General features: G+C 40.4%; 1 protein-coding gene across 1 annotated transcript in view; it reads left to right on the forward strand.

The window, feature by feature from the left end:
• The window catches only part of Myo1d (myosin ID), a 290,963-nt gene that overhangs the window by 78,242 nt on the left and 198,373 nt on the right, over positions 1-14,348 (forward strand). Inside the window, exons 2-5 of the mRNA XM_050128640.1 lie at positions 6,672-6,880; positions 10,217-10,310; positions 11,651-11,816; positions 13,296-13,349. Coding sequence (XP_049984597.1) covers positions 6,672-6,880; positions 10,217-10,310; positions 11,651-11,816; positions 13,296-13,349 — 523 coding nt within the window. The remainder of the gene's footprint in view (positions 1-6,671; positions 6,881-10,216; positions 10,311-11,650; positions 11,817-13,295; positions 13,350-14,348) is intronic.

Raw genomic sequence — 14,348 nt, forward strand, 5'->3', positions numbered from 1 at the left:
AGTACCTCTTTTATTTTTCTGGCTGAGAAGTTGCTCACATAAAAAGAGAAACCGATTATTTTCTGTGGGGACATGAATATAGGGCCCATCTTTTAAATATTAGATGACATTTTGTTGTATTTTCTCCCTCCTGTTGTAAATTTGGCATGCCTGCCGACCAGTGGAGGCAGAGGTGACTGCAGCTTTTGCCATGGCTGCTGCCAGGTACTGCGCATTTGCATCACTGAGAGTTCTACGGAGCTGTGTATGGGCAGGAGCATCCCTAAAGGCCCCGGCCACGCCAGATCATTCTGTCTATCTTGTTACTTCTCTCTGCCTCCCGGTCGGTCTGTCTGTCTGTCTGTCTGTCTGTCTGTCTGTCTGTCTGCCCTCACGTGCTCTCTCTGTCTCTGTCTCTCTCTGTTCTCACTCCGAGATGTCCTTTTGCTCTCTCCTCCCTACCCCAGTACACCTCTTACATTAGATATGTCACATGGCATGATCTCTTAACAGCTCACTTTGGCCTGGCCTGCCAAAGGTACTTTTCTGCCACTTTATCGTTACACCTCCCCTTCACTTTTGAAACTTATAAGCTAACATCTAGCAGGAGCTAGGATTAACCATAGGAATAGGGGAAAATGATGTTAGACAATTTAAGGCTTTTCATATCATACCTGATAACCTGAATTTTGTTGTGTCCTAAGCCGGGTACAAGACAATTCCTGAAAGAAATGTGCTAGAGATTTATCCACTCACTATTGATTTTATTCACTAAATGTCTAACCATTCCTTGCTAATACAGACTTATTACATGGATTACATGCTGAAGGTAGAGCAGTAAGCAGGGCGGTTATAGTCTCTGTTCCCCTAAAAGCTATTTGTCACAACTACTATGAGGGAAACAAATAGGTGTGAGCTTCGAGATGGAGAAAGAATTGAGTGTTCCAGGCCAGGCCATACAATAATGGGGAACTGGTGTGACACGGACCACTGTCTGGCTGTCACATTGGCAAGATTGTGACTTCCCGCTGAAATGATTGAAGACCAGGCCTTTCTAATAGCTGTGTATTTTCAGGCCCTATTTAGTGGTATGTGGAGAGCAGATCAGAAGGGGTGACAGTCAGTGGTCACATCACGACAGTGCTTATGCCCAGGACTTCAAGTTCTTATTAATACACGATAGTTCACTGCCAAGTCCCTTGATCATAGGAGAGAAGGTATATCCTACTGATGTGATTTGAATTTCTTTTTGTAAGGAAGCTGAGACACATTTTCATGGAATTTATTATGATAAAACTTATTTCTAGGGTTGCTATGGAATTTATTGTCCACAGTCCTAAGACAAAAAGGCCAAAATCAAAGCGTGAGCAGAACCAGACTCTGAACAGCCCTTTCTGGTCTCTTCTGGCTTCTGGTACGGGTAGATAGACTGTGGGGGCTAGATGGTATTTCTTCCTTGACCTGTGCTGCCTCACATGGCTCTGTCTGTGTCCACGTGTGACATTTCCCCTTCTCTAAAGTCCACCCTAATGAGCTCATCTTGATTACATCTGCAGACGCCTGTTTCCAAATACGGTCTTACACAGGACGGTTAGGACTTCCTAGTATATTGTCTGGGGAACACAGTTCAATTCCCCACACCAGTGCCTTGTGATTTTTTTAATTTGTTTGTTTTTCCAAAGCTGCTATTTTTCTAACAGTTACTGATTTTTTTTTTTCATTTTCAAATGCATGGTTTATTGTTTGCACATAAAAAGTGGGCAAACAGCTTATGGAAAAGGAATCTAACAATGGAACAATCCAGCTCTAAGTAGTGCCACCAGTGTCCAGAGGCAGAGTTCACTCACAGTGGGTACATCCCCTTGTGGGAGAAGGACAGTGAGTGGATGCCAGCTCTGCAGCAGATGCTCCTGGAGATGAACAGAGGCTAACTGGCCACGCCTCGGTTGCGCTTAGCTAGGTCAACCAAGATGCTGGACACTCAACAGTTACCTGAGTCAGAGCGAGCCAGAGGCAGCTCTTGGTAGATGTGGTCACCGGAAAACTCCCTTGTTGCAAGAGTACCTCGTTCATGTGCCTTCAGATGCTTTAGAGAGCAGTGTATGCAGTTACTGGGTTTTTGTTTTTTGTAGCATATTTATTGTTTTTAAATGTTACTGTTATCAGATGGTGTCTGGGACACCAAAATGTGATCTTCAGTTACATTCTAGTTCCATAATTTTCTTTATTGTACTTTCATTTTGTCTTTCTGGTTTTTTGTTATTGTTGTTGTTAGGGTTTTGTTTGCTTGTTTGTTTTTTGAGGCAGGGTTTATCTGTGTAGCCATGGCTGTCCTGAAACTTACTCTATAGACCAAGCTGGGTTTGAATTCAGAGCTCCAACTACTCCTGCCTCTGCGGAAATTAAAGGTGTACACAACCACTGCCTGCCTCCATTTCATTTATTTTATCTCAAATCTTTTTTTTAATCCTTGTCTATTTGCCCAGTATCCATTCTCCCTTTTGTTTATTTCTTGGTTTGGCCATTTCACATATGTATATAATGAGTTCCAGTCATTTCTCCTCCCATCACCTGACTTCACTCCCCCTTGTCTTTTTAAAAGCTACACGTCTACTTTATTTCTATTAGAAAAAAAATACTAAAGCACATAATTTTTTATCTTTCCTATAATACTCTGTCGTTATGATTATTTACAGTATTTTCTTGATTTTGCCTCTTTTAGTTTCCAGGGTTAGACCCCTTGTAGTATACAAAGTAGACACTTGGTCATACCAGGTTTACACACAAAGATCACAGGAATACTTTCATTGTACTTTTGGAGTAGGGTGTCACAGGGTTTCTAGTGTAATTACTACAGATCCTCCCCAGGGAAGTCCTGAAAGGACCTACTGCACTGCTTTTCTGTTGACCTCCACCCTCAGTCTCCAAAGCCTTGTGGAACTCCCAAGTTGGTTTTAGAGTGTATGGTGGCACCACCTAGTGGTGATTTTTGAGATCTAACCAAGTTTAAAGTCATTTGATAACCAGTTTAGAATTTCAAAAGTAAACTTTCTATCATTATTGCAAATTGCTGAAGCATTTGTTTACTATTATATTTTGTTGAGCCTCTAAAACAGTTTTCAAGTCAACAGATAGGATAAATATTATGCCTTGTAAATAACGTGATTTATAAACAAATGATTTGTGCATTTTATACCTTTTGAAACAAGCTGCCCTTGATCTCTTGCTCTCCTGCCTATGCCTCCCAAATACTGGGGCCGTAGGTGTAAGCCTCCACACCTGCTACTGTGCATTTATTCTAATTATATCTTGAAAATGTGATGCTTAGAGATTTAATCAAACAAAATATTTAATTTTAACTAATTCAGAATTTCAGAGACTATTCCATTTGTGGCCCTAAGAACTATTCAGTGAGAAAATGCCTTATTAAACACACTGGGGACGGGACAACACTCTGTCACATACAGCGTTGCTTATGCCTTTGAGTCAGAGTATCAAGTTTGTGAAGTAATTTTTTCCCTACCAGCCTGTTGCTCCTTTTCATTTTTTTTTTTTTCCAGTTTGGACAGTTTTGAAAACTAAACAACCCTGTCCTTCCTTGGTGATGCCTGCTAAGCATGTCTTGAACATTTCCAGATCCAACCAGAGAGACTTGAGTGCTGAATCCTACCTTTTATTTCTTTGTGGTTTTTTTTAAATGTATGTTCTTGTGGGGAGGGTTTGTGCCGTTGCTCTTGGAGACCAAAGGGGAGGGTATTGGAGTCCTTGGATTGTGAGTTACAGTCACTTGTGAGCCGCTTGTCATGGGTGCTGGAAACTGAACTCTGATCCTTTGCAAAAATTATACACAATCTTAACCACTGAGCCCATCTCCGCAGCTTCATGTTGTGGGTCTTTTCGTTTTGTTTTGTTTTGTTTTGTAGACCAGGCTGACCTTGAACTCACAGAGATCTGCCTGCCTCTGCCCCTGAGTGATTAAAGGCATGCATCACCACTGCCTGGCAACATTTGTGAGTCTTTAAACATAAACTGTATAGATAGATATCGTGTTGGTGACTTGCAGTTGATTGATAAATAATGACATTTTGATCATTTAGTCTATTCCTCATCCATAGAGGCTATTGAGTAGGGGCAGTGTTAATAAAAATAAAAACAATTGGTAAAGGATCTGTACTCACCTGCAATCCCAGTACTACTTAGAAGCAGGAGTATCAGGAATTGAAGGCCAACATTGGCAATATAGTTCAAAGCCAGCCTGGGCTGCCAGAGACACTGTCTTAAAACATGCTAACAAACATCACTTTTGTACATAACATAATAAAGTATAAAATTAATTGCCACTTTTTGAAAAAAGGGAAAAGCACTTATTCACTGCCACAGGGATAGAGGGGTCTGATTATTGCTGTTGAACAGCTGGAGAGGCTAAAGCATGAGGAGGGTAAACAGGTTTTACAAAGTCTAATGACCGTTAAGTTAATAATGTGAGCATTCAGGCCCAGATGTGAAGGACCCCAGAGTCAGTGCTTTTACTGTCTGTGGGAAACCCACAATAGAAAAATGCACGGAAAACCTCATTGGTTAATAACTCTTATTTAAATACCTGCCAACTACTTGGTTAAAATCTTGGTTCTAACTTATTGTTCACATCTATTCTTATTTGTTTCCACTCTTAATTATAGCTGACAACTTCCATGTTAAAGGAGGTTTTAAAAACTTGCTTTTCAGGCCCAAACACTTAATTCTCCTTATCCATTGGCTATAAACAGCAGGGTACTAAGAGACAAACTACCCGTGGACCAGCCTTTTGTCTGTGTGAGCACTCTTCATTCAGCTTTGGAAGTGAGACACAATCTTCCCCCCATATCCACAGACGTGGTATCCTTACAACCAGCCAGCTGCAGATTAAACATGTAAGGGCTATTTAGACAGCATATAACTTGTATGGAGAATTATTATAGCCTACAGATTATTTAAAATATGGAGAAGTATATACATAGACTTTACACAGATCTAGGACATTTTGCATAAGGTACTCAAGCATCCACAAATTTTGTTATTTGTGAGGACTCCTGGAACCAATATCTAATGGATGCTGAAAGGTGACCATATTTGCCTGTGCCTCTAGCAGATGGAGTGTATTGGTAACAACCACTTGAGCAATAACAGTTAAGTGCTGGTTTGTACACTTATAGGTATGGGTTATTGTGTAAGTAGTATGTGTGGGGTTTCTGTGTTTTTTAACGTTTTTATTTGATTTTTTTAAAAAGAAAATAAACTATCTTTTTTCATTTTATATACCAATCCCAGTTCCCACTCCCCTCCTCTCATCCTCCACCCTTCCCCATCCCTCCCTCATCCACTCCTCAGAGAGGACAAGGCACATTGCTCCGAGGAAGGACCAAGGCCCTCCCCCACTATATCCAGGCAGTTTCTATGTTTTTATATTAAATTTTTTGTGCAGATTTTTCATCCCTATTTACAATTTCAATTATAGGGCTTTTGCTAATTTTACTTTGTTCCCATGACTTCTCCCGACCTGCCTCCTCATTCCCCCATCCATATCACCCCACTATATGTATATAAAGGATAAGCATGCCATGCGTTGTATAATACCTTGCTGTGCATTCATATACTCATTTATCAAGTGTACATATAGATAGACAGACATACATAGATGTGTTCCCATACAAAAAATGGGATCATATTACAGATATTTAAAAATGTAGATACTTTCAACCAGCTGTCCCATTCCTGAGAGTCCTTCCCACTAATTTGTAAGCCATGTGTCAGCGTGTCTTCTGCAGTGTTGCCCATAGCAGCAGGGGGGAAGGGAGATCACTGAATAAATCGTGCTGTATCCACACCGCAAGATTCTAGGCAGTCACTACAAAAACCAATTTGATTTAGACCAGAAGTATCTCCTCTACCATTCTCTGTTGGGGATTTTACTGTGTTTATTTCTTTACTGACAGTTTAGTGAGACTTCTAGAGAGAGATGAAATAAATGTGAACAGGCCTCTTTGTAATTGAAAATCCAGTGAAGTAAATTCGAAGACCTGATTTAGCTTCTATTTCTTTTCCTACTAGAGCTGTGAGGGTTTCTTCAACATTTTTCCTCCTCTTACTTGACCTTCTATATTGGAAATAGGAAATTCACAGCCTTCTACGTGTCAAGTTCTTCTTGCCTGAATTTTAAACCCTTGGCCTTTTTCACTAGTGGCATCCAAAGGGTACCACATCAAGATGTGGTCTCTACTGTTAGTTGGATGGGTTTTGTTTTCGTTTTTTGTTTGTTTTGTTTTTAACTTCACTACATAGCATACATAGGCTGGCCTCCAACTCACAGCAGTCCTCCTGCCTCAGCTTTAAGAGAGCTGAGTATAAATGTAAACTATCATACATAGTCTTTGGGTTTTTGTGTGCTTATTTTTAAGAGAGTCTCACTCTGTAGCCTAAGCTGTTCTGGAACTCACTGGCTTTGAAATCACAGCAATCCTCCTGCCTCAGCCTCTTAGGAAATGGGATTATAGACACAAGGCACCACACCCAGCTGTAATGTGGTCTTTAACAGTAAACTGAGAACTGATGAATTATCAGTTCAGAAACAGTTCCTGGAACATTTGGGCCTATTTGGTAATAAATTAAGAGGAAACAGTTCACCCCAGCTACCTTTTGTTCGTACTTCTGTGCAGATTTGAGAAAGGACGCATCTACACATTCATTGGAGAAGTGGTCGTTTCTGTGAACCCCTACAAGGCTCTGAACATCTATGGGAGGGACACCATTGAGCAGTATAAAGGTCGTGAGCTATACGAGAGACCTCCTCATCTTTTTGCTATTGCTGATGCTGCTTACAAGGCTATGAAGAGGCGATCAAAAGACACCTGTATTATGATATCAGGTATTTGGAGGGGGCCCTGGTTCCAATGTCTAAAGGTATTTAATTTTTTTTTGTACTCAAGAATTCACTTAATTGATGAGTTGGTTTTTGTTTTTGTGTTGGTTTTTGTTTTTGTTTTTTAAAGCTTAGAAACCTAAGGTATTTTATAGGGCTCTGAAAAGTACTGAACACTTAAATACCAAAGTATTTCTACCCTGTTTGATCATCCTCTAGTCTTGGTTTTAGAGGCTGAGGCAAGAGGATTGCTTGAACTCTTGGGAGTTTAAGACCACCCTGAACAACATAACAAGACCTCATCTCATAAAAGAGATTTGCCTTTTGGTCATTTGTAGACTGAGCCAGCATGGAATATGATTCCTCTTACCTGAAGCACACAAAAAAAATACCAAATAAAATATAACACAAGTAGTTCAGGTGTTAACAGAATAAAGCAAACAAAACGATGCACTTCCATGCCAAATGTGGAGGGCAAGCCTGGAGTTTGGAAGTTGGAGCTGTGGCGCAGACAGAGGTGGGAATCAGCTTCCTGAGCGTGGACCCGAGCCTTCTGGAGAAGAGGAGGAGGCACTGCAGCCCACATGCTCAGAATGGGAGCCTAGCCATGCACATAGTGCAAAGTACTTTGCAGCATCTCCCCTGGGAAAATGAGGAAAAAGAAAATACCTTTTCCCTGGCCCAAAGTGGCCTCTTAACTGTGGGAATCTCTGTTGGTGCTAATAATACTGCCCTTTACTTTAGTGGCTTTTTGCTTTTCAAAATATTTTTCGATCATTATTTTATTTTGGTTATCAAAATAACTTTAAGTGGCTTGTAGCATAGTTATTTTTCTACTTTACAGATAAGAATGTTAAGGGTCAGAAGATTAAATAACTTAGTGTTGGAATTAGAGAATTATAGCCCAGGACTAAACTGTTTTTTTAATAACAAAAACATTTTTTTTTTGATTTTTCGAGACAGGGTTTCTCCGTAGCTTTTTGGTTCCTGTCCTGGAACTAGCTCTTGTAGACCAGGCTGTCCTCTAACTCACAGAGATCCGCCTACCTCTGCCTCCCGAGTGCTGGGATTAAAGGCGTGTGCCATCATCACACGCCTAACAAAAACATTTTAAAAATTTAAAAAGTTAATCTGTTACACAAATTTGAATGAAAAAAGGTGCTTTACTCTTTTCTCATACAATGTATTTTTATCAATCATCAGTGTGTTTTATTATTTGTCACCCCAAGTCCCTCCCTTCCAGTTTTCACCACCACCATTTTCTCTTCCAAACTTCATGTCTTCTTTTTGTTTATAACCCACCCACATCTAGTTGATTAGACACCATTATACACATGTGTGTAGGGCCATCCCCTGGAGGATTCCAGTCAGCCTACCAGGATCAGACCCCTGAAAAACCTGATGCTTTTCCCCCAAGCAGCTATCAACTAGGAGTGGGCCTTGGGAACTCCTTTCCCATCCATACTAGGTTGACAGGCATGAGTCTCATGCAGGGTCTGGTGCGGGCAGCCACATCTACGTACTGTGAGTTATAAGTATGGGGCCCTGGCATGTTTTAAAGACACAGTTTCACAGCAATCATCCCCAGCTTCTGGCTCTTAAACTCTTCCAGCCATTCTTCTGCCGTGTCCCTTGAGCTTTGTGACATAGATACACTGTTTATGGTTAAGCCCTGCACAGACCCTTATCCTCTGCACTTGGCCAGTTGTGAGTCTCTTCTTTAACCACCGTCACTGCAGAAAGGATTTTCTCTGTTGAGAACTGAGAGCTGCAATAATCTAGGGTATAAAGATAAGTCTTTAGGAGGCAGTTTGAGACTTTGCCCCTTTATAAAAGTAATACTAGCAGATTCCCCTAAGGCTGTGACCTCCCCAGATACAGGTTCTTGGCTAAGTTTACAGTACCAGGCATGAGTTTCCTCTTCTGGTGTGGGCCTTAAGTCCAATCAGATAGTAGCTCTTTACCCCCATAACATCGTGCCATTATTGTAGCTCACAGAGTAAGAGTGTTGATGAACACACAAGTATCAGCAGCCTGCATAGCACCTCCTGGGTACTCTGAAAGCAAGCAAGCAGAGAGAAAGCTTCCAGATCAACACCAGCTTGATTTCTGCATCTCCAGTGACCGAAGTATATAGTATCTTCAGCAGTCAAGTCTTACTAACAAGTCTTAGTGAGCAACCATGAGCAATGGCAAGAGCTGTATTTTTTGTCAGGGGAGGTGCCTCTGGGACCCGTCTGACACGGGGAAACATTCTCTCGTGCTTGAACATCTTGTCCCCCAACATTCTAGAAGTAGCAGATGGTTAGTTTTGTCCTTTTGCATATTTTCTCTCTATGTGTAGGTATATAGAGTCACACATTTGTATAAATGAGTAAAATACAGAATTGTAAGTGTTTACTGCTATTGCAAAGTTAGTTTTTCCCACTCGGCAGTGTATAGTGGATGTATTTTCATTAGGGTTTCTATAGAACTAGCACATTCTCTTTAGCAATCCCATTATGTAATTGACTATTTTTATCCAGTTCTTTATCAATCTATTAGTCCAATTTTAGCTATCACACAGAGTATAGTCTATAAAAAGATGGTTTTAAAGCCTTGGAAGATTGATTCATTTGGTTATACTACATTTAAAAATATTCCCTTGGAAGAAAGTTAAGTAAGTGAAGTTTTGGTGTTTGAAAGAGTAGATGAAACTTCTAAATCTGTCCCTTCGCTACAACCACTTATGCCCATTGTCACACTTTTCCATGATACCTTCTGTCTCAGATGTGGTGACTTCTTTTTTTTTTTTCACTAAAATTATTGTAATTCTTTTTGATTTAAGACGTTAGTTTTTCTTTCCTTTTTTATACTGGATTTAACTGGTTTTAGAAATTCCTGTATTCAAGCTACCTTTCTCGGCCTTTAGTCTCTGGACCTGTGAGCACCTGACTGTACTTTTCATAACCAATTGCTTTATTCCCATTAAATCTAAAATAAGTTTTCTGTGGAAAGTAAGGTTATATGGATGTAGCTGTAGCTCCTGTTTGGATCAGCACCTTAGTTATTTTCAGCTATACTTAGGAGTAATTGCTTAGTCTAAGGAGCTAGTTTACCATAATTTACTCCTTGATATATTTTTCCTAATTAAATATTAATTTGTAATTTATAATTTTGCTTCTGTCATTTTTTAAGACATGTTCATACCTATTAGAAGAGCTGAGGACAAAATAATAAGAAAGCAGGAAGGGTGAGGAGGGAGGATGGAATTTTAAATGAATAACCATCAAAGGTTTACATTTTTCTGTTGACAATGAGCTTACCTTATGGTGTTAAGCCCTTCATAATTCTTTCCTCCAGGGGAAAGCGGAGCTGGTAAAACAGAAGCCAGTAAGTACATCATGCAGTATATCGCTGCCATCACCAACCCCAGCCAGAGGGCAGAGATAGAAAGGTAAGAGCTCAGGAGCACAGGCTGGCTGGGCTGGGCTTCGTTTAGTGTGCAGACTGGGCTGGGCCTAAACTGGCAGTCATCAAACATTTTCATGATGTGTAAACTGCTTCCATTTTCACATTGCTTATTGTCTTTCTGCCTTTACTTCTATTACTATGTCAATTTCCAGCTTTACCAAGTTAAAAAAAATTAAAACTACTTTGAAATAGTTGCAAGTGTCCTGGTTCCAGTTCCAGCCAGTGTTCAACCTCAGCAGCAGAGCTGCTGGAATTTGCACAGCTTGGCTTTATTGTTCAAGCCTCTGCAGGTTCCTTGCTCTGTGTTTTTAAAAACTGTACTCTGAGTGAAATGTGGCCCTGGAAAGTAGACCCACAACTTTCCATTGCTATCACAACCATAACCCACTGATGCTGGGAGCCAAAGTGAGGTTCGCATGTAAAAGGGCCTCATACTGCACTGTGCTGGGCTCACAGTCGGATGAGTAGCATAGCTGTTCTGTATGGTGTGGGGCACCCGTGTTTAGAACAGTGCCTGGCATACAGGGTTTGCTTAGTAAATATATAAGAAGTAAATGGGTGGCTATTTTGTTTGTTTTTTAACGAAGCGGTATGTGTAGCTTTCTCATGTGCTGCAGCCTTCTCTAAGAGGGAAAGGGTACTTTGCTGGTTGCCGGCTTTGAAGCTGAGTAGTATTTGACTGAACAGTCAACAGCTCATCTGTGCACCACAGGTAGCTCGACGGGCTGGAATCCAGGGTGCTGCATGATGTCAAGGGAGAGGATTTAGATTTGATGATACTGTGTGTGGACTTTGCATTTTCACCATAACTGGATTACCCAGTCAAAAGAAGCCTTTTAAAAAATGTGTGACATATTCCCACTTCTGGTTTTTCACTTTGCAGTCTAATTTGAAGTGAACATTTGATCAAATTTTTGTAATTTCTTTTGGACCCCAGGAGAATAGCTAGCTGAGAACTAAATTACTTTGATTTCTATATGGCAGACAAGGCTTATGTAAATTTACTGTCTCTCTGGAGCATATCAGGCCATCATCTCATGGTTTCCTTTGTAAGCAAGAGGTTCCTACACACATGCCTTTGTAAAACATACAGTCATTTATGGGCAGCAGTTTGAAGGGTCCTTTGCAGGATTCATGGGAGGGGCAGTGGTCCACTAATGAGGTCGTGTCAGAGGCCAAGTTATTCCTACAGGTGTGACTGTGTGAGAGGAGTCTTGTCAGCAACAGGAAACAAAGACACATGACTAGAATGAAGTTAAGGCTTCACCAGTTTAAGTGTCTTCATCTCTGAAATTTTTTATAACTTTGATATATTTTTGTTAGAGTGAAGAATATGTTGCTGAAGTCAAACTGTGTTTTGGAAGCTTTTGGAAATGCCAAAACCAACCGTAATGACAATTCAAGCAGGTTTGGGAAATACATGGATATCAACTTTGACTTCAAGGGAGACCCCATTGGGGGGCATATCAATAACTACTTGCTGGAAAAGGTAAGTGTGCTAGATTTCTAGGGTGATGCTTGTGGTAACCGAATGTTTAAAATGATATATGTGAAATTTCATTTATTGTTTTAAAGTAGTATTTAATCCTGTTTTCCCTCTTCAAGTTTGCCTTCCATGGTTAAAATTGTTCTTTGTTCTCTTATGAGCACTTAGGCCTGCTATTTTCAACCTTCCTAATGCTACAACACTTTAATATAGTTCCTCATGTTATGGTGACCCCTCCAACCATAAAATTATTTTATTACTACTTGATAACAGTAATTTGCTACTGTTACAAATCATAATGTAAATAATATCTGATATGCAACCCCTGTGATAGGGTCATTCAACCCCCAAAAGGGTCACAACCCACAGGTTGAGAACCACTGAATTATTATATCAACTTAGAAAATGTTAGAATTTGATGATGCAGAATTAGGTCTGTATGGGACAGGAAGAATGTGTGACAACTTCTGAGTAAGATTTAACGCAAACCTATCAAATCTCTCTCCCTCCCACCCTCCTGTCCCCCATGTAGCTAAGACTGACCCACCGTACTTACACCTCAGCTTTCTAAGAGTTGAGCTTACAGGACTGTGTGCCATCATGCCCAGCTTCCAGACCTAGACTCTTTTATGTTACCATCCTCCATCCAGTTTGTGTTTAACTAAATTGAAATTTTCCTTCCTTTAGTTTCTGTTTGCTCACTGCTGTATAATATCTATAGCTGGCTCCAGCTGGACGCAGGCGTTCTTTCTCCCGATCCAGTGAAGCCATGCTGCACAGCCACCTCCATCTTGAATTGTGCTCTGATGCTTCTCACTAAAGGGTTCCCTATCCCAGTGACCCCACAGCATCTTACGGCACTGTAATTTCTGTTATCTGTGATATCGAGGCTGACTGTTAAGGAAATAAGTGCTCTATCAGAGTCATCTGAAAAGAAAAAGGAAATATCAAGTATTACCTATCTTTCCTCCACAGTGTTTTGTGATTCCACTGTGTGTACGAATTAAATCAAAAAGAATCCTTTGAATGAACACACATGCTGAGCAGTCTTTTTGGAGAGTCTAAGCAGAGTCCCTAGGGCCTGCTCATGTTGACTGATTTTATTATAGGATATGAGGCATTGCTCTTTGAAATGCCAGCAGCCTCTGGACAAGGGAATGCTGAGAATGTTCCTCCCTAGCATTCCTTCCCATTCTCCCCCCTCAGATTCCTACCACTTGCACATACTATCTTTAGACTCCAGGTTGCAAAAACATGGCTTCATTCCTCATGAATGTTAAGACACCCCCATTTTAAGCACTATAGAGAATTACCAAAATACTGCCAGGAAAACCATAGCGAGCACCCGTCTATGATGAGCTTTGGCCACAGATTTTTTTTTTAAATGCACTATGAATATAAGATTCTCTTAGAAAGTTGATTCTGTTTCATTCATACCTATATTTTCAGATTAACCATTTTTAAAAAATATTTTTTTCTTAGTCTCGTGTGATTGTGCAACAGCCGGGAGAACGCAGCTTCCATTCTTTCTATCAGGTTAGTAATCAGTCTTATGCAGAGAATGCCATTCGCCTAGTCGTGCTGAGAATCTTTCTGCTGCACTCTCGTCTGTCCTACACCTCTCCGACTTGCCTTGTCTCCACGCCACAGCAGGTCACATTACGTACAGGCACGGACACATCCTACCCCACCTAAGAGACCATGAGCACTGTGAGCATCATCTGCATTTCCTCCAAGGAGAGGGAGCAGTGTAATGGCCGTGAAAGCTTTTGCTTTGGCACCTTCTAGATGTGTTGGTTTCATTTCCTTTTGAATTGAGTTGCTACTCCTGTACTTGAGAGTTCCTGAAATGGGAATGTAAATTTGGTTTGTGTTGCTCTCGATAGGTGTAGGGCAAGATGACTACTTTAAAAACAAAAGCAGGATTTATAAATTCAACGGAGAAATATCTTCTATGCTGTCAACACTCAGAAAAAAAATAAATGTCTTTTGGGAATGTTATTAGAGCTTGAAACAAACTCTTAAATAATCCTCCTTTGGCACATCTGCTCTCACAGAGAGCAAGGTGATGTTAATATGATCTTTGAAACTCAAAGTGATATAAACCAAGACTGCTCTTTTTGTTTGTTTGTTTGTTTTTTTGTTTTTTTGTTTTTTTTTGTTTTTCGAGACAGGGTTTCTCTGTGGCTTTGGAGCCTGTCCTGGAACTAGCTCTGTAGACCAGGCTGGTCTTGAACTCACAGAAATCCGCCTGCCTCTGCCTCCTGAGTGCTGAGATTAAAGGCATGCGCCACCATCACCCGGCTCATCTTTTTCTTTCAACATCGATCATAATGACTTGTTTCCATTGTCCTGGTATCCATTGACCATTCCCTATTTCAGCCTTTACTGTTGTATATTTTTTTTTTGAGCAGAATTTATTTTTTCAGTGTATAGTGCTGAACTATCAAATATACTTGATTTTATTCCTCCATTCTGGCTTTATTTTTATTGATTTTGTTACTTTTGAGTTCTGTGTATTTTAAATTTTTTTTT

Source organism: Alexandromys fortis, unplaced genomic scaffold (assembly GCF_014885135.2).
Source record: "Alexandromys fortis isolate MF-2015 unplaced genomic scaffold, M_Fortis_MF-2015_v1.1 scaffold_80, whole genome shotgun sequence".
NCBI classification, from domain to species: domain Eukaryota; kingdom Metazoa; phylum Chordata; class Mammalia; order Rodentia; family Cricetidae; genus Alexandromys; species Alexandromys fortis.